This window comes from Urtica dioica, chromosome 7 (genome assembly GCF_054948205.1).
Source record: "Urtica dioica subsp. dioica isolate 48M chromosome 7, U.dioica_male_clone48M_v1_H2, whole genome shotgun sequence".
In the NCBI taxonomy this organism is placed as follows: domain Eukaryota; kingdom Viridiplantae; phylum Streptophyta; class Magnoliopsida; order Rosales; family Urticaceae; genus Urtica; species Urtica dioica.
The window spans coordinates 40,817,821-40,836,319 of record NC_142762.1 but is presented as its reverse complement, the minus strand read 5'-3'; the positions used below and the strand labels follow the sequence as shown (position 1 = coordinate 40,836,319).

Below are 18,499 nucleotides of genomic sequence, written 5' to 3'. Positions count from 1 at the left end.
ATTTCATAAAAATAATAAGTGTTAGCTCAAAGGGTATGAGCACACACGAATGAAATTTCAAGTTTGTTCTCGGAGGTATGAGAACAACATAGAAGAAATTTCATAAAATGTAGTCTTTGCTCATAAGTCAAGAGCAAAAAGACTTAAATGAAATTTCATAAAAATAATAAGTGTTAGCTCAAAGGGTATGAGCACACACGAATGAAATTTCAAGTTTGTTCTCGGAGGTATGAGAACAACATAGAAGAAATTTCATAAAATGTAGTCTTTGCTCATAAGTCAAGAGCAAAAAGATTTAAATGAAATTTCATAAAAATAATAAGTGTTAGCTCAAAGGGTATGAGCACACACGAATGAAATTTCAAGTTTGTTCTCGGAGGTATGAGAACAACATAGAAGAAATTTCATAAAATGTAGTCTTTGCTCATAAGTCAAGAGCAAAAAGACTTAAATGAAATTTCATAAAAATAATAAGTGTTAGCTCAAAGGGTATGAGCACATACGAATGAAATTTCAAGTTTGTTCTCGGAGGTATGAGAACAACATAAAAGAAATTTCATAAAATGTAGTCTTTGCTCATAAGTCAAGAGAAAAAAGACTTAAATGAAATTTCATAAAAATAATAAGTGTTAGCTCAAAGGGTATGAGCACACACGAATGAAATTTCAAGTTTGTTCTCGGAGGTATGAGAACAACATAGAAGAAATTTCATAAAATCTAGTCTTTGCTCATAAGTCAAGAGCAAAAAGACTTAAATGAAATTTCATAAAAATAATAAGTGTTAGCTCAAAGGGTATGAGCACACACGAATGAAATTTCAAGTTTGTTCTCGGAGGTATGAGAACGATATAGAAAAAATTTCATAAGATGTAGTCAGAGGTATGAGGACAATATAAAAGAAATTCATGAAGACACCTCAGTCGAATCTCGGCTTTTAAGCCGACAAATAATCAACTTCGGAACATCACGAGGAATAATCCAAGAAAAGCATTCCATGAATAATTAAATCGAGGATTGTGCAATATAGTTACTTATCATTTTTACCAAAATAATAAGAAACTGGAAGACTGCTGTTACACATAAAATTAGCAAGGTCAAGAACGTGCTCGGACCCTTATACTCGGACCCTTGTGCTCGGACCCATGTGGTCGGACCCTCCGAGCATGTGGTCAGACCCTCGTCGGAAGACTAAGAAAATGTGGTCATATCATTATTTAAAACCACCTGAGAACGCGTACTCGATGGTTACTCTAATAAAAATAACTACCAAGCGGTTATGCATGATAACCACCCACTCACAAGGATAATGGGGAAGTTACAAAGTAACTTCTAGATCATGGGTTTGAACTCCCCATTATCTTCAAACTCAACTCTATAAAAGGGAAGCAAATCAACAAAGAAAAGAGGAGGGATGAGTATACGCCGGAAATCTCACCTATCCAAAATCACCCTCATCCACATTCTTGAACTACGTCATGACCTGATCCCGCAAACGCGGGTACGTAGGCAGCTCATCAAGAGCACGGTCACCCCTGCTCTCTTGTACTAGATTCGTCTGTATATAGAGAAAATCATACCTGGAACCTATGTGTGGTCGGGGCTCCCTACTCGGACCCTAGTGCTCCTCGCAGGATAATTGTTGTACCATTTTTGTATGTCAACAAAGAGTATTTTGGTACACCGAGTAATTATAATTTTCAATTTTTTGACACGAATATGTACGTTTCCCTTTTCATGTGGATATACGTTTCTTTCTGCGTGCTAAGACTTATCAAAATGTAGATCAACTTGGCATATTGATGACGTGAACTAAATAATCACAATTCGCCATTTTTTTTGTATGTTCAATAAAAAAAATTGAAATCGAAATCTAATTTATAACGAATCATATTTATGGATTCGCACTAGTTGTAAATATGAATAACGAGATTGGTAGAGGATTTAACCCCCGTAAATTATAAAAATTTAGGTTCATTGAAAGACGTTTCCGCAAAATCACAAGGACCTCGTAGAAATATTAACCATCTTTATAAAAATTCATGTATATATGTATTGGTGGACATGGATTTATTTACGTTTTAAAAAAAAATTCTCTAAAAAAAAAAATCTTACACAATGTTTTGCTGCCGCCTCCCCTGAGATCTGTTAGAAAATTCTACGAAGTTGAAGACGTCGAGGCTTGAATCACGCATGGAAACGTTTTCCTTATAGTATTTCCTGTACCCCAAAAGTGTCTTAAGGCTTAGAACAAGAATACTGCAGGATACGACAAGCCTTGTTCCAGACTGCACCAAGACAGAGTGAAATCCGAAAATAGGCAAGAACAATTTTCTGAGAAAAGTGTTTCGGGGAAGAGAGAGCAGGTTCGAAAACGTTTCCAGATTTCTGAAACCGAACTCGGTTTATAAACAAATCGTACATGTTCGTCAAAAAGTTCGACGAACAGACGCAAACGACGAACAGGTACGATTTTTTTCGCAAACGATCGTTCATTTCCGAAACGACGTGACTGTCCATTCGAACGGTAACTAAAAATAACCCTCGAAGGAGGAGGCGCGACTGTTGGCGAGAATCGCCGCGAGAAGTCCGCTGACCGCGTCGTTAAAGTGCGCCTACAAAGCGCCACTAACACCTCTACGCCCGAGCCGGACGTTGGACGCCGCTGTCTCCGGTGGCGACACTGGCGAGGACGGATGTGAGTGTGAAAGGTAGCATAGATACGCCACCTCACCTCCACCAAACATCCACATGGCATATTCCCCTTCTACCACTTGTTTATTCATGGTTATTAAATGCAACTTATACAATGTGTGTTTATTCCATGTGGGACTCTTTCCCACTCACAAACACACTCTCTCAACAACAACAAACTATTTCGTCTTTTAGTGAACAACTTAAAATAGAGATTTAAATAATTAAATCAGTTTATTTAATATAAGCTTTTTCCAACAAGATCTAGATGTCGGTTTCATGAATCAGACCCGGGAGGAAAAGGCATGAGTCGCGTTCTTTGCGAGTGTTGGTCTCTCTCCGGCGTGCTCTTCACCGGACTTTACCATGTGAAAGTATCATGGGGTTCCATCTCAAAACCAATTGGTATTAAGTGGAGGGTCCCAACTAATATATAAACACATGCTCATTCACACACACAACCAATGTGAGACTCATTTCCCACTTCAATACCCTCCCTCACGCGTAGCGTGGTCGGGCAGGACAGAAGAATAATCCCCCTCACGCATGAGTGGGGCCAAATATGTGTATGAACGGTCAAGGCTCTGATACCATGTGAAAGTATCATGTGGTTCCATCTCAAAACCATTTGGCAATGAGATGAGTAACCCATGACCTTTATAAACTCTTGTTAGTTCTCATTCACTTTCAATGTGGGATTCCTAACACTTCTCCACCTAACGCGTCGATCGGCGTTGCAATTGGACTCATCGTGCCTTAGATTTGAGACGACTTGCTCTTGGGATGTTCCGAGACAATGATGCTATTGGAATGACTCGAGCTCCGGCAAAGGAGAAGCTCTGTTTCAAATATGAAATTCTCATATTCATGAGTTGGCTCGGTCCGGTAGTGGATCTTATCTCAGGTGCTCGAGGTAGCTAACGATGGTGACTTTTTCGTCGACGTCGCAGATGTGGAATCCATCTTTGTTCTTTCTCCGGTCGTGGCTATTCTCAGCGCAACTTTGGAGAGGACTTGGATGATGGTTGGTGGGACCTAGTCATGGTGGAAGGGTGAGGACAGTTCTTGTTTTGTTTATCTTAACTGATTAGTGTTTATGTTATACTGAGTGAGTTATGTGTTAGTTCTGTGAGTTCAACGTGATGATGTTTTGGAATTTCAAGTGTACTCGTCGTATTTGGGTAAAGTTGTTACGGCTATTTGGTTAAAAAAAAATGTGTTAGTTTTAGAGAGTCATATCGGTCTTATTTTGTGTCAGATTGGTGTAAGATTCGAGCTTTGATCTTTTTAGCAGTGCTAATTTGCTCGTTTTAAGAATTGTTAAAGATCTTTGTTGAAGGGACCTAATGGAATTCTTGATGAGTATATTCTTGACGATTTCGTCTATACTCGATTGAATCTTCCATTGTCTTTTTTTTTATTTGTCCGTTTTTTGTTTTTTATTTTCATTTCAGGACGTTTACTTGTTGAATGAAGTATCGATCTCTGTTCGAAATCTTTGCAAGACTTTAGCCATTTCATTTTTGTTAATGAGAGTTCATTTAAAAAAAATGTATCGGTGGACATGCGTACATTTTTTTAGTAATCACACACGCATATATATTATATATATACGTACAGTACACTGTACACATGAAACCTTTACCAGCGTTTATGCCTCGTGATCTCTTTTACTAATACCATGTACACACCAAAAACTTCTTATAATATGATTTATATTTTAAGGGCCGTGACACGTCATTCCCTTTCGGTTCCCAAAGTGGAGAGTTTATTAAGGGAATTGGCAACAAAAGACAGAGAAAAAGACAAAGGCACAGACAAAGCCAATTACATCAGACTTTTGCCAATCCCCAAAACATAATCTCTCGTACCCTTTTCATTATTCACGTGGGACCCCATTTCACTAAACAAACATACTATAAAATTAAATGATGTAACATAAAAAAAAAACACCAGACCAAAGCGGTTGTTTATTTTATTTTAATAAGCAAATCATCGTCCCACTAATCGCACGTATTTTGATTGTTTTATATTTAATCGCAAATAATTCAGGATTATATATGGGAATGGGACCAGAATAAGGAGCTCAATCTTGTTAGCTCGTGTAAAACGCGTGGGACCCACTTTAGCATGGATTGGATTCACTGCATGGCTATCTTTAATATTGAGTGAGTGACCCACTTTAATGATTTAATAATAACTTTATATCTGCAGATAAAAAAAAAATACTTTATATCTCTAGTTTTTTCCTTTACAAGTATAGACTATAGGCATAGTGGATCACTTCTAAATTATAATTTAGCGATAATGCGTTGATTAAGTGCTTTAATATTGTATATGTATATATCGAATTTTTTCCTTGAGGATTTAATCATTTTATACCACTGTTATTTTTTTTTCTTGTCATTTATTATTATTCCGTGTTTTGGCTTTGATTATGATACGTGTGAAATTGGCAATCAGTTTGCCGACTGTGAGCGTGCGTTTTGGGAATTGCTGATTCTTCACGCTGCCTAAAATAAATTATGGACACATTGTGTTTATTTCTTCTGAGTTGGTGGAAAAAACAAAAAAAAAGGTTTGATTGGATTATGATAATCACGAAGAGTGTGTGTGTGTGTGTGTGTCTATTGATTGGACATTTTAACGTAAGCAAATAAAAGCAAAAAATAAATTTCTATGTGATTTCGTGATCTGCTTGTCCACACCCTCTACTCTTTTTTTTCATTTTTCTTTTTTTATTATACAAAAACTCTCTACCCTCTCTTATAAAAGCTAATAAGTTTGCTTACTTGACTATATTTATTGTATGCTCCAACGAATTGAAGTCTATAATTTATATCTTTATAATATCTAAGTATATATACAGTAATTCATAAATGCTTTGATTAGTATTTTACCAACTCCAGACTTTTATTAATTTTACCAATAATATATTTTCTGTTTTTAAATTATTTACATTATATTCTTACCACATTGTAGACATGTGTATCAGTGTATGATTGTTAGCAAAAGTGATAACAAAAAATGTGTATAATGCTCACGTTAGTGTCTTTACAATCATATTTATAAAAGAAATAAATTCATTTTCCTCAACCAAACTGGCTGTATTCAAAGTTTTTAAATACTTCATAAACTTGTGATTTTTTCATGGAAAACTCATTTTCACAGAGTATTGACCAACCAAAGCAATTTTTTTTCTTCATTTATCTACAATTTCAGTAGGTTCCACAATTTTCCCTCTTTTTTTGGCACTATTTAGTACAAAATCAACATTTTTATCAGGAAAAGTATGGAAAATCTCTCAAAAAGAAAATCTCATAATTTTTCTAGATTCTTAAAAGTTTGATTTCATTTGTTCTTCATTTTTTTTTTCATTTTTTTTTTATGTTCATTAGATCTACAACATACATTTTATAGATTTTTGCACACCTTCGGTCAGCCACTAGATCTTATGGGTGAAACACCATTTTTCCAGCAAGTCCATAGTTATCTTAAATCCATAATTTTGAATATTTTTTTATCCTAACTAAGCTCATTATAAGTTCATAAACCTTTGCAGCGATTATTCATTGAAATTTGATACAAATATGAAATTCAATTAAAAAAATTGAATTGAAAATTAAAACTGAATTCAAATTTAAGTACTAATTATCCATTGTATTGTATTCATTATTGATGTAAGATTACTATAGATTAATTTGAACTGTATTGTTTATTATTGTGTATATGTTTGGTACTAAATAATAAACAACATAAAAATGCTGATACAAAAACCAAAATTCATGTATGAATTATTAAAACATAAAAACAATCAAAATCCCCCCATTTGAGGTACTCGATTGAAGATTGTACGCGGATAGATGACAACGACTCTGATGGACAACGACCACAAAGAGTGAATAAGCTCCGTGTCACGATAAACTTGACAAAAAAACCGATGAAAACACAAAGAGAAAAAAATGAAAACACTTCTTCTCGGGATGAGAGTCTTTCGATAGTTAAGGTCATTGAAGTTTTATGTCCTAAGGGAAGCCGCAATAATTAAAAAATTTAACCGTAGTATTTTTTATGGGAGAGGGTAACAAATTTTAATAATATATTATAAGAAGTGACAGAGACTTGGTTTGAAAGGATAGACGAGATAGAGGTACACTAAAATATATGATACCAATATATTCAAGATATAGGTGCACATGTGGAGCTCAAAACTCAAATGTGTTAGACTTTATTATAAAATCCAAAGTGTATTACCAAATAGTCGGCCTAATATATGATCAGATAAAATCTTATTGGTTAATTAAAATCAAAGTAATTTTCCTATATATTTTTATGGTGGGTCTATATAAAGATAAGTCTTAGGGGGTTGGTCATCTCTCAATCAATTATGTAGTTTTCATACGTCAACAGAAAGCTCTCAAGTCTAAAATGGCCAATAGAGATAAACTAATTTAAATGATTCTATCACACTATTGTGGTCGATCTTGTTATGAATCCAAATAGATTTTATCAATCTCTAATGATATGTTAAAATCACATAATTCTAAGATCTTGACTATTTAAAATTGTTAAATTTATGCATACCAAATGTACATGTTGAATTTATCAATATGATAATATGTATATACCGGAAAAACCCTCTTATATAATTGTTTATAATATTTTCTCTAAAATAACCGCGTATGAGTGGTTATTAAAATAATTTATTTTTCATATCATCAGAATACCAGAATGATGAACTCGTTGCTTTTGTTGCAAAAACATCGTGAACTATATATATATATACACTGCCAGTCCTGGGCTAAGGCGGGCTAGGCCCAGGCCTAGTGCCCCAAAAAATTTACAATTTTTGCTTATTTTTAAGAAAATTTACATTTTTTACCTTAAAAATTTACACTTTTGGCCAATTTTCTAAAAAAATTACATTTTTTACTCTGAAAATTTAAATTTTTATTAGTATTATAGGGTTCCAAAATATTGAATGCCTAGAGCCCCGGTGAGTTTGGACGGGCCCTATATATATATATATATATTTTTTTTTTTTTTTTTTTTTTGCTTTCCATTATATAATATTAGACCATTTGTTATATGTCGGCTACATCCCATCAAAAACTTTTTATCTCGTTGGGGATCAAATCCAACGAATGGACCTTGCGATGATAAAAACAATGTTGAAAATAACATGAAGCAGATGGGAAAAAAGTGTTTAATTATAAAGTATTCATAAAAAAATATTAGAGTTATCATCTATTTCAAACAAAAATGATGTGACAAATTTTGAATCGATTGGCATATATATATAATATTATATATATATATATATATATATATATATATATATATATATGCCAAACGATTCAAAATTTGTAGTTAATTTCATTTATTTAAGTCTTCACAAACAGTACCATACACAACCTTAAAATAATCTTGGAAAAAGAGAGAGAATATATGAGTTACGAAGGATCGTAAAAAGAGAGTCTAAAGACTATATATTGCTAAAATATCATATGATAATGATAATATATGAATAAAAGTGACAAGGATACGTTTTACTTCCAATCCCAATGTATCTGAGATACATCATATTTTAACTCTTTCTCTCTCAGCGGTCAGGTTTACTTTATTTCTTTAATCTCTCTCTCTCTGTCTCTGGGCGATAATATATTCATGATCGGATAGATTATTGGTTCGTACTTGGTACGAGTACGACCCTACACACTCTCGATTTTACTCGAGTACACATAGGGATTAGAGATTTGCATTCACGCCATGGCAGTAGAAATGATACTTCTTTTATAAAATAAAAAAAAAAAGCCAAGAAATCAAAATTAAAAAGCTACTAAACGCAAGAATAAATAAAACAATAATTTTCATAAAAAATAAAAGAATTAATGACATTTTTAGTCCCTGAACTATGTCGTGTGTAACAAGTTGGTCCTTCGGCGAAAAAAACTGCAGGATCGATACTTGGTGAATGTGAGAAAATCACGTCTGGTCCTTCTGTCTAATTAATCGTCTATTTAAACAGAAATTTGATGACGTGACTTGATCGATTAGGATAGTTAAGTAATTTCATATTTCAACCAAACAGAGTCAACGAGCAGAATAAACAACATCACAAACACAGAATTCAGCTCAAAACGTCATCAACTTCATCATTGAACCTCATGAAACCGAAACCCCCAAATCACAAGCTCAAACCCTAGAAATCATAATTGATTTTTTCTGAAAATTCCATAAACTCCCTTACCTTTTTAAGCTAGGACAATTTCGGCCAGAAATCGTCTATCTTCCTCGCCAATTTCTCGCCGGAGCTTCTGGAATACACGGCCGAGAAGAACCCAATAAAAAATTAAAACCTTAGACGAACCCAACCGATTTCAGAGGAAATGGGAGGAATCAAACTCAATTCCTTACCTCCACCAAACCCACAGCGGTCCTGGTTCTTCTCCGGCGGTCCTCCCTGTCCGGTGGCGGCGCTTATCCTCTCTCGGCCGTGGTACACACGCCGAGCTCGGTGGTAGCGCAGGACCCGCGTCAGAGGCGTGCGCTCAACGTCCAGTGGAGCTCGATGGCTGAGGACAGTCGCGCGAGGAAAAGAACGACGGCGGCCGAGCTCGGTGGTAGCGCAGGACCCGCGTCAGAGGCGTGCGCTCAACGTCCAGTGGAGCTCGATGGCTGAGGACAGTCGCGCGAGGAAAAGAACGACGGCGGCCGAGCTCGGTGGTAGCGCAAGACCCGCGTCAGAGGCGTGCGCTCAACGTCCAGTGGAGCTCGATGGCTGAGGACAGTCGCGCGAGGAAAAGAACGACGGCGGCGCTCTCCGATCTCGCGTTTGACGGAGACAGGCGGTGGCTCAATCTCAGTCGCACAGGAAAGAGAGAGAGCGAGCTAGAGAAGGAGAGTGAGAGGCGAGAAGAAGAGAGGGTGAGTCGGAGCAGAGAGACGGCGCGGTGGTGATGGCATGGTCGAGCTGTGAGAAACAGAGAGGAGAAGATAGCGGGACTTTCCATATAGGGGCGAAACAATTAAAACAGGGGCAAAACCGTAACTCCTCTAATCGATCAAGCCACGTCAGCAAATTTCGTCTAAATAGACGATTAATTAGACAGAAAGACCAGACGTGATTTTCTCACATTCACCAAGTATCGATCCTGCAGTTGTTTTCGCCGAAGGACCAACTTGTTACACACGACATAGTTCAGGGACTAAAAATGTCATTAATTCAAAATAAAATAAAAAAAACAAGAACCCACAAAATTAAAGAACGGCCAAATAATTAAAATTAAGTCCGATAATCGTGGGTGATAATAAAAATAAACACTTCGACAATAATTAAAATTAAGTCCGATACTTGCGGATTAAGCATAGATTCACAACGAGTACCCGAAGACGTGAAGTTCGAAAACAACTCATAATACTCTTCTCGAGCATTACGCTGCGCATGCAACTCAAGAAGAACTTCATCAGAATATCGCATAACATCTAGAAAAAAAAAATGCTCGATTGACTAGCATAAAAATGTATATCGTCGGTCTATAAATAATAAATCAATTGTTTCATTTGTTAGTGTCCAACATATAATATTGATTAACTAAAAAAAGCCTGATATTGGTTGGGACAAGAAACTATGTGCTAAAGAAAATTAAAATTGATTTCGTACGTACAACAAAATATTATCTTATAATAATTAAACAATAATAGCCATACACTACGCACACATAAATATGTTTAAATATATTTGGGGGTACCAAAAGTCCACACTGCTTATATTTCACCCTTTTTTGGAATTGACACCACTCTTACCTCTCCCACCTAAGACCGTCAAATCTCACGCAATTACTGATTTTTTATTCACTAAATTTAAGTTATGGTAAGTGTTTTTATTTTGTTTTAGTGATCTTCTAATTTTCAAATATTGCTTTGTACCAAAAGAGAACTATAAACTATATTTTAAATATAAGATACAGTTAACAAAGTATAAGATTCCTATATGATCGTTTTCAGAGGGAAAGTTTTTGCCTAATTTTTTTAAAGCTTTACTTTATGATTGTAAGTTTTCTCATTTTTGTTTTATTAGAGAGAGAGGGTGTTGTGACGATAGCTGACCGAACATATCCTTGGCATAAATGGTGAGGTGTCAGTTCAGGATGGAAATTGACATTTTAAGAATATAATATCAAAATATGATTGTCAATTAGAGATAATATTGTTATAGAACTAAGCAAAACATGTTTGTAGATGAGAACCCTTTGTGATTGATTTCATGCACTTTCGCGTGATAGTACAATTGACTTTAAACGGCTCAATTTTTAACAGCATCAATGAGTCGGCTTAATTTTCTAATAGAGCTATTTGCTCAAATTTTAAGCTATAACGACACTTTGTATCAAGCCCAATATACATGTAAAAACAAAAATGGACGAAAATCACTACGCACCTTATAATATATTTGAACCAATATAATTTTCTAACTTACCATTCAAAATCTTTACAAAAGCATTTTTTTCATATATATTTCTTCTTCTGAATTTTCTATAATTATAAAAATTTCTTTAAAGTATTCATAAGTAAATAGAGAAAAGAAATTGAGTAATTACTCTACTTAATAGGAAAAATAAAATACATGGTGTCTTATTAAGATAAAGGATATATTTTGTAAGAATGAAATATTGTCAACAAATAAAATTAATGATGTATTTTGTGTCATTTTTTATGTAGATATATGGAATAGCCGAATAGGTATCACTATATTTTTTTTAAAAAAAAATGGTACTCTTGATTTGGTGATTTTTTTTGGAGAATGAAAATGAATGAAAATGTCTTTAACATCAATGATTTTTGTAAACGTTTGACATACTGTTGGCTAGATTTAATAATTTATAGGCTTTGTAACTTGTGTACGTGGCCATAAATAATTTTTGTAAGTTTAAATGATATTAGCCAATTTATATATCTAAGGCTTTATTTTTTATATAGGAATTACTGAGTCCGCCCCCACCTTCGTTTAGCTCAAGAATTTTATGATTTTGTTATTTTTATTTCGTTGTTGCGTTTTTTTTATTTGGGCCCGCTTGTTTTGGGCGAAACTTTTTTAGTATTTTGAACAATTGTGGAGGGCTTCGGTACCTCTATCTTCATTTCGCCGTGTTTTATTCCTGTTATTTATTTCGAATAATTATAGAGGGCTTTGATACCTCTATCTTTATTACGCCTTGTTTTCTTCATATTGATTATTCTTATATTATTTGGTCCGAAACTCGTGCATGTTTGATCGTTCGTAAAATTGCCAAGTCATTCAGATCGTCCACCTGGGTGTCTCAGTATACTATGAATTGACAGTTTTATCGTGGTCCGAACTGACTTAAGATTCTCCTAAATCCGGTTAAGTCTTTTAGATTGTCGGTGTCTAAAATGTTTCCCTTTACAAATCTAGGGCGAGGTCCGATGATTTTGTCGTACGTTTATAATTCACCAAGTCTTTTAGATTGTTCAAATCTAAAATGTTTCCCTTAGTCAGAGCGTTGTGATATTTGCTAAGTCTTTTAGGTCGATTGACGTCTAAAATGTTTCACTTAGGCTTGAGTAATCACCCTTTTGTAGTCAAGTCTCTTAGACGGGCGAGGTCTATAGATGTTTCCCTTGGGACGAAATGGGCGAGGTCGACTTTGTCAAGAGGGCGACCTCGCGTCAGGATGTTACGTGGTAAGTTGAGGGGAATTTTTCGGACCTTACCAGAGTCGAGATGGAATATACTGCGAGTTCGATCCGGAGTCCGAGGTCTTTGACGAAGTGTATGTTTTTGCTGTAAGGAGACTGTGCCTTTTCAGGGACTGCCTGCGTACCCTTATATAGGGATCAAGTCAGTCGTAGTTCGATTCTTATTGCTTTTAGCAATAGTATTTCTTTAGGTTCGAGACGTTCCATGATCTCAAAATCGGGACGCCGTCCAGAGTTTCGAGTTCATAGACTCCGGGACGCACAACCTCGGTGACCCTGTATGGGCCCTCCCAGTTAGCACCTAACTTCCCGGCGCTAGCCTCGGCGGTGTTTTGGAAGGTCTTCCGGAGCACCAAATCTCCCTCATCAAATCTTCTTTCGTTACCTCATTTATTATAGAATCTAGCGATGGATTGCCTATAGTGGGATAGCCGTATCAGGCTAAGTCCCGCTTTTCTTCTACGAGGTCCAAAGCATCGCATAGTGATTCGTTATTTTTGAATTCATCCCCCAACGCATGTACTACCCTAAGGGTCTGTACTTGGTGCTCGATCGGGATAACTGATTCGACTCCGTGGACCAGGGAAAATGGAGTTTCCCCTGTCGGCCTTCGCGGAATAGTTCGGTAAGCCCAGAGCACGCCTGGTAGCTCTTCCGCCCACCGTCCTTTTTTCGCATCGAGCCTTTTCCTTATGGAATATACTATGGTTTTATTTGTAGCTTCCGCGTGTCCATTCCCTTGAGGATATTGTGGTGTTGACATTCTCAATTCGATGTTATTGTGGAAGCAAAAGTTTCTGAATTTTTTTGATATGAACTGTGACCCGTTGTCCGTTATGATTTCGTGGGGAGTTCCGTGCCGACAGATTATATTTTTCCAGATGAATACTGTGACATCAACGTCTTTTATTAGGACGAAGGTGCCTGCTTCCACCCATTTTGAAAAATAATCTGTTAAGATTAATAGAAATCTTAGTCCGCCAGGGGCGATCGGCATAGGTCCCACAATGTCCATTGACCACTTCATGAAAGAGTATGGTGCTGAGATGGAGGACAACTCTTCCGCGGGTCTTTTTATGTTAGGGGCATGGCGTTGGCATTGGTTGCAGTGGCGCGAGTGCGCTTCGCAATCGGCCAACATGGTCGGCCAAAAGTAGCCTTGCCTTTTTATTTTGATGGCGAGCGCTCGTCCGCCTGCGTGATTTCCGCATTCTCCTTCGTGCACGTCTTCCAGGATTCGTTTAGACTCATCCATCCCGACGCACTTGAGGTAGGGTCCTGCGAAGCTTCTTTTAAACAAGCTTCCATATATGATGCAAAATCTCGCGCATCTCAGCACGAGCTTGCGTTTTGCCATCTTATCGGATGAGACCGTACCAGTCGTGATGTAATGTAGTATTTCATCCCTCCAATCCCCCCTTCTATTATAATCACTGCAGCGATGGTCGTGGCAATAGAAGGTTGTTTGATTGTTTCGACTGGTATGACCCTTTTGAGGCCCGGATCCGAGGTAGATGCCAGGGCAGCCAATGCGTCGGCCGAAGTATTCTCGCCTCGAGGGATCCTTGTCAGGGAGAATTCTTCGAAGTTTTTCGTTAGTTCTTTTACGACTTTTAGGTAAGCTTCCATTCGCTCATCCCTAGTCTCGTATTCCCCGGAGTATTGGTTTGCTACGAGTTGGGAATCGCAGAAAGCTTCCACTTTCTTTGATCCGACTGCAGTGGCCAACCTAAGTCCGGCGACTAGTGCTTCGTATTCGGCTTCGTTGTTTGATACGACGAAGTCGAGCCTAAATGAATATTCTATAGTCTCACCGTGGGGGGAGGTCAGGTGTATTCCTACTCCAGTTCCTTGCTTTGATGATGCTCCGTCCACTTTAAGTGTCCAGGTGCCTTCGACCTCGGTCACAGTGGGACTTTCCCTCGGGAGTTCGATGATGAAATCCGCTAAAACTTGCGATTTTGCGAATGTCTTCACTAGGTACTCAATATCGTATTCGCTTAGTTCCACGGCCCACTTAGTTAATCTTCCTGATTGGTTAGGGCTATGTAGGAAACTTCTGAACGGATGTGAGGTCATTACTATTATGGTGTGAGATTGGAAGTATGGTCGAAGTTTTCGCACGGCGGAAACGACGGCCAAGGCCAGCTTCTCCATAATAGGATATTGAGTTTCAGCATCGACTAACGACTTGCTTGTATAAAAGATTGGTCGTTGATCCCCTTGCTCTTCTCTGACGAATACTCCACTAACTGATGCTTGAGACACTGCGACGTATAGATACAGTGGCTCCCCCGCAACGGGTTTTGCCAAGATTGGGGGTGTCGATAGATACTCTTTCAATTTTTTGAATGCCTCTTAGCATTTGTCATCCCATTCGAGCCTCTTGTTTCCTTTAAGGAGCCGGTAGAAAGGGAGACATTTATCTGTAGACCGAGAGATGAAGCGGTTGAGGGCAGTGATGCGTCCGGTCAACCTTTGAACTTCACGCCTATTACGGGGTGAAGGCATTTCTCGCAAGGCGTGTAATTGATCCGGGTTAGCCTCAATTCCTCGTTGGGTAACTAAATATCCAAGGAATTTACCGGATGAGACTCCGAATGAACACTTGGTGGGATTGAGTTTCATTTGATATTTGTTCAATACTTCGAAACATTCCTCTAGGTGTCCTATGTGGTTGTTTTCCCTTAGGGATTTTACGAGCATGTCGTCGATATATACTTCTATCATTTTCCATATCTTCTCTTTCAACATTTCGTTGACTAGCCTTTGGTAGGTGGCGCCATCGTTTTTTAGTCCAAAGGGCATGACCTTGTAGCAATACGCGCCTCGGTCGGTGATGAAAGCTGTCTTTTCTTGGTCGTCAGGATGTATCAGGATTTGGATGTATCCTGAGAATGCGTCCATGAATGACATGACCTTATGTCCCGCGGTTGCTTCGACTAGCTGGTCGATATGAGGTAACGGGAAGCTGTCCTTGGGGCATGCTTTATTCAGATCGGTGAAATCGACGCATATCCGCCATTTTCCATTCTTTTTCTTTACGACGACAGTGTTTGCCAGCCAGTCCGGGTATTTTACTTCGCGGATTGAATCTGCACTGAGTAGTCTTTCGACCTCGTCGTTGACAACTCGTGCCCTGTCGAGACCGAGCTTTCGTCTCTTTTGTTTTACAGGTTTAAAACTAGGATCGACGTTAAGCTGGTGAGACGTAACGTCGATGCTAATTCCTGGCATATCTTCGGTCGTCCAAGCGAAGGTGGACTTGTTTCGTTTTAAGAAACAGATCAATTCTCGCCTAATAGTACCTTTGAGCTTGGTTCCGATTCCGACACACTTGGAAGGATCGGAGCCATCGAGCTGTACTTGGACTGTTATCTCGGTACTCGGCGCATCAAGGGAGTCGGGTTCTTCTAGTGCAGAAACGCTCTCGGCCGACTCCACGTGTATTAATGGCTATTGCTCCTCTTTAATCGCTTTAGCACAATGCTTGTGGCTAGTGAAATAACAACTGCGGGAGGTTGCCTGATTGCCTCGGATTTCTTTTATCCCTTCAGGCATAGGGAAGCAGATACATTGATGAAAGGTTTAAGGTACAGCCCTCATCCTATGTATCCATGGTCTTCCCAAGATAATATTGTAGGGGCAGAGACAGTCTAAAACTTGGAATTCCACTATTTTATTAATTCCACTTGTTTTTACGGGCAACCTGATCGTTCCTAGAGATGGAGTAGTTGTCCCTTGAAACCCGTCAATTGGGTTTGTTCTCTTTCGATCTCATCTTCGCTGACTCCCATTCTAGCCAGGGTATCTTTGAAGATGAGATCTACGGAGCTACCTCCATCGATTAGGACCCTCGCGACCTCACAGTTAGACACGTCAATCGTGATTACGAGTGCGTCGTCGTGCGGATCGGTTGTCCCTACAACTTCTTTTTCGGAGAACGCGATTTGAACGTCTTGTTTTGGTCTGATTCTGGTGGTCTGGTTGTTTAACTGTCTTTGATGTGCTTTAATTGAGTTGACCGTTCCGTTGCAAAACTTCGAGCCGTTCATTATGAAGTCAACTATATGTTTTGCGAAGGTCGGTGGAGAACTTGGTTCCCCTTCTTCAACAGGTCTTGATCTCTTAGGGGAGGGGTTGGCCCTTCCTTTATTGTTGTTGTTGAAGACCTTCTTTTTAGGCGCGGGTCCCAAATCAACGTCTTTCAGTTCCCTTTTTGCGTATTTTTTTGCTAGAGCCTTGCGCATGGTCTCACAATTAACCGTGTCGTGGCCGTTAGCTTTATGGAAACTGCAATACGCATTGGGATCCCGCGTCCATTTTTTTGCTGGGGGACCTCCCTCCCTAATGTCTCCATTGACGTTGAAGGCATAGTTATGAGGGGTATGTGGTTTTCTGGCATGAGGTGTAGCGTCGTGGGGGTTGACCCTGCGAGGGTTGCCCCCAGCATTTGCAGGTTTTACCCAAGTGTTGGAGGACGGTTTCTTCTCCGCTGCGCGTTGCCTCTCATAGGAAGCGAATTCCTCTTCGGCTTTCGCATAATTCGCGGCTTTGTGAATCGCATCTTCCAACGTAAGGGGACGGTTAACAATCATCTCTAGTTTCAGCTTCGAGTCGTGCCTTAACCCGTTTTTCAGAGAGGTTATGGAAGATTCGTGACATACGTTAGAGATTTTTTAGAGCACGTCCTTGTAACGGATCATGAAATCCTTCAAGGACTCGTTCTCTTTCTGTTGAATTCCCCATAAATCTGCTATGGTCAGATCGTCCTCCATGAACATCGAATAGTGTTTCAGGAATGCAGCCGATAGTTTGTCGAAACTATTGATAGAGTTCGGCTCGAGTTTGGAGAACCACTCTAAAGCAGACCCGGACAAGCTTTCATCGAATAATTGGCAATAACCTGCCTCCAATTCTCTCTCTGTGAGCATTACCCGTCCCATTGCGACTCTGAAGGACAAGATAAAAACTTTCGGACTTGAAGTGCCACTATACCGCGGAAGGTGAACCTTTCCGGTATCCCCCAGTTGCACTTCGGTAATATTTCTGGAAAAATGAGTCCTCCTCGTTTCTTCAACGAGGCGATCTATTTCTGGGGCCGAGCTGGCTGCAAAATGAAATTTTGAGCGAACAGCTCTTAGCTCGGTCGTTACTGACTCCTTAAATTGTTCTAGTTCGGTCATGTTGGGTTCGCCCTCGTGAAAGAGGCGAGGTCCCGAACGTATAGGTGTGACCGCGGTGGCCTCGACCGGGCTATGATGGGTCCGATTCATCCCACCAAAACGTTGGGGGGTGAACATTCGATAGGTCGCCGAAGGGCAAGATCCCGCATTAGTCGGGAAATACCCGGATGGTGCTCCCCGCATGGGAGGCGGAGGGAGACCGAAATGGTCGATCGTGACTTCTGTCGCGACTTCGCTGGCAGCCCCCCTGAGTTGGAAGCTTGTGTCGGGAGACTGGTCTGTTCTTTGGGTGACCTGGATCCCAGAGAAATCCAGACGGACTCCGGGAGGGAGAATCCGGCTTGCCTGAGCAGCCGAGGCCGCTTGACGAGCAGATTCCAAGGCGGTCGTATCTCCGGATCCCGTCTGAGGGTCCGGAGTGTGTTGATGAGTAGACAGAGTATTCAACCGGTTATTAAGAGCCCGGTTGGTCTCTGCTTGCTCATCTATTTTTTTTGTCAACATATCCAGGATTGCCCTGATCCCCGGAGGGATCTCCTCTCCGGATTCTTAGTGAGTCGGAGTGGAAGACATGACGAAAAATTTTCTTTTCTTTTACGAACCGTTTCTTTCGAAGTTGGTCTTTCTGAATTTTCCCACAGACGGCGCCAAACTGTTGATGTCGATTTTTGGATCGATCAACAATCACAAATATTAAAATGCCAATATATGATATATATTTTATCGGGGTTTCAGAAGACGTCGTATAAGAAACTATTTAAAGATGAAAGACAATAATAAAAGGAAATTATTAATTGGCTTTATTGATCACGAAAATGAATTACAATAGGGCGAAGTGACGAAGTCTTGTAAGCGAATTCAGCACTGAAAACAATAATACTGAAATAATAATTCTGGTAGAT

General features: G+C 38.9%; 2 protein-coding genes across 2 annotated transcripts; both read right to left on the bottom strand.

Moving 5' to 3' along the window:
• Positions 1 to 13,743: 13,743 nt before the first annotated feature.
• LOC149391629 (uncharacterized) lies at positions 13,744 to 14,490 on the bottom strand. Its single transcript, XM_089620028.1, has one exon. It carries the CDS (start codon positions 14,488 to 14,490, stop codon positions 13,744 to 13,746), a length of 747 nt encoding a protein of 248 aa, XP_089476154.1.
• A 1,640-nt stretch (positions 14,491 to 16,130) lies between these two features.
• On the bottom strand, positions 16,131 to 17,009 carry LOC149391628 (uncharacterized). Its single transcript, XM_089620027.1, has one exon. It carries the CDS (start codon positions 17,007 to 17,009, stop codon positions 16,131 to 16,133), a length of 879 nt encoding a protein of 292 aa, XP_089476153.1.
• Positions 17,010 to 18,499: the final 1,490 nt, after the last annotated feature.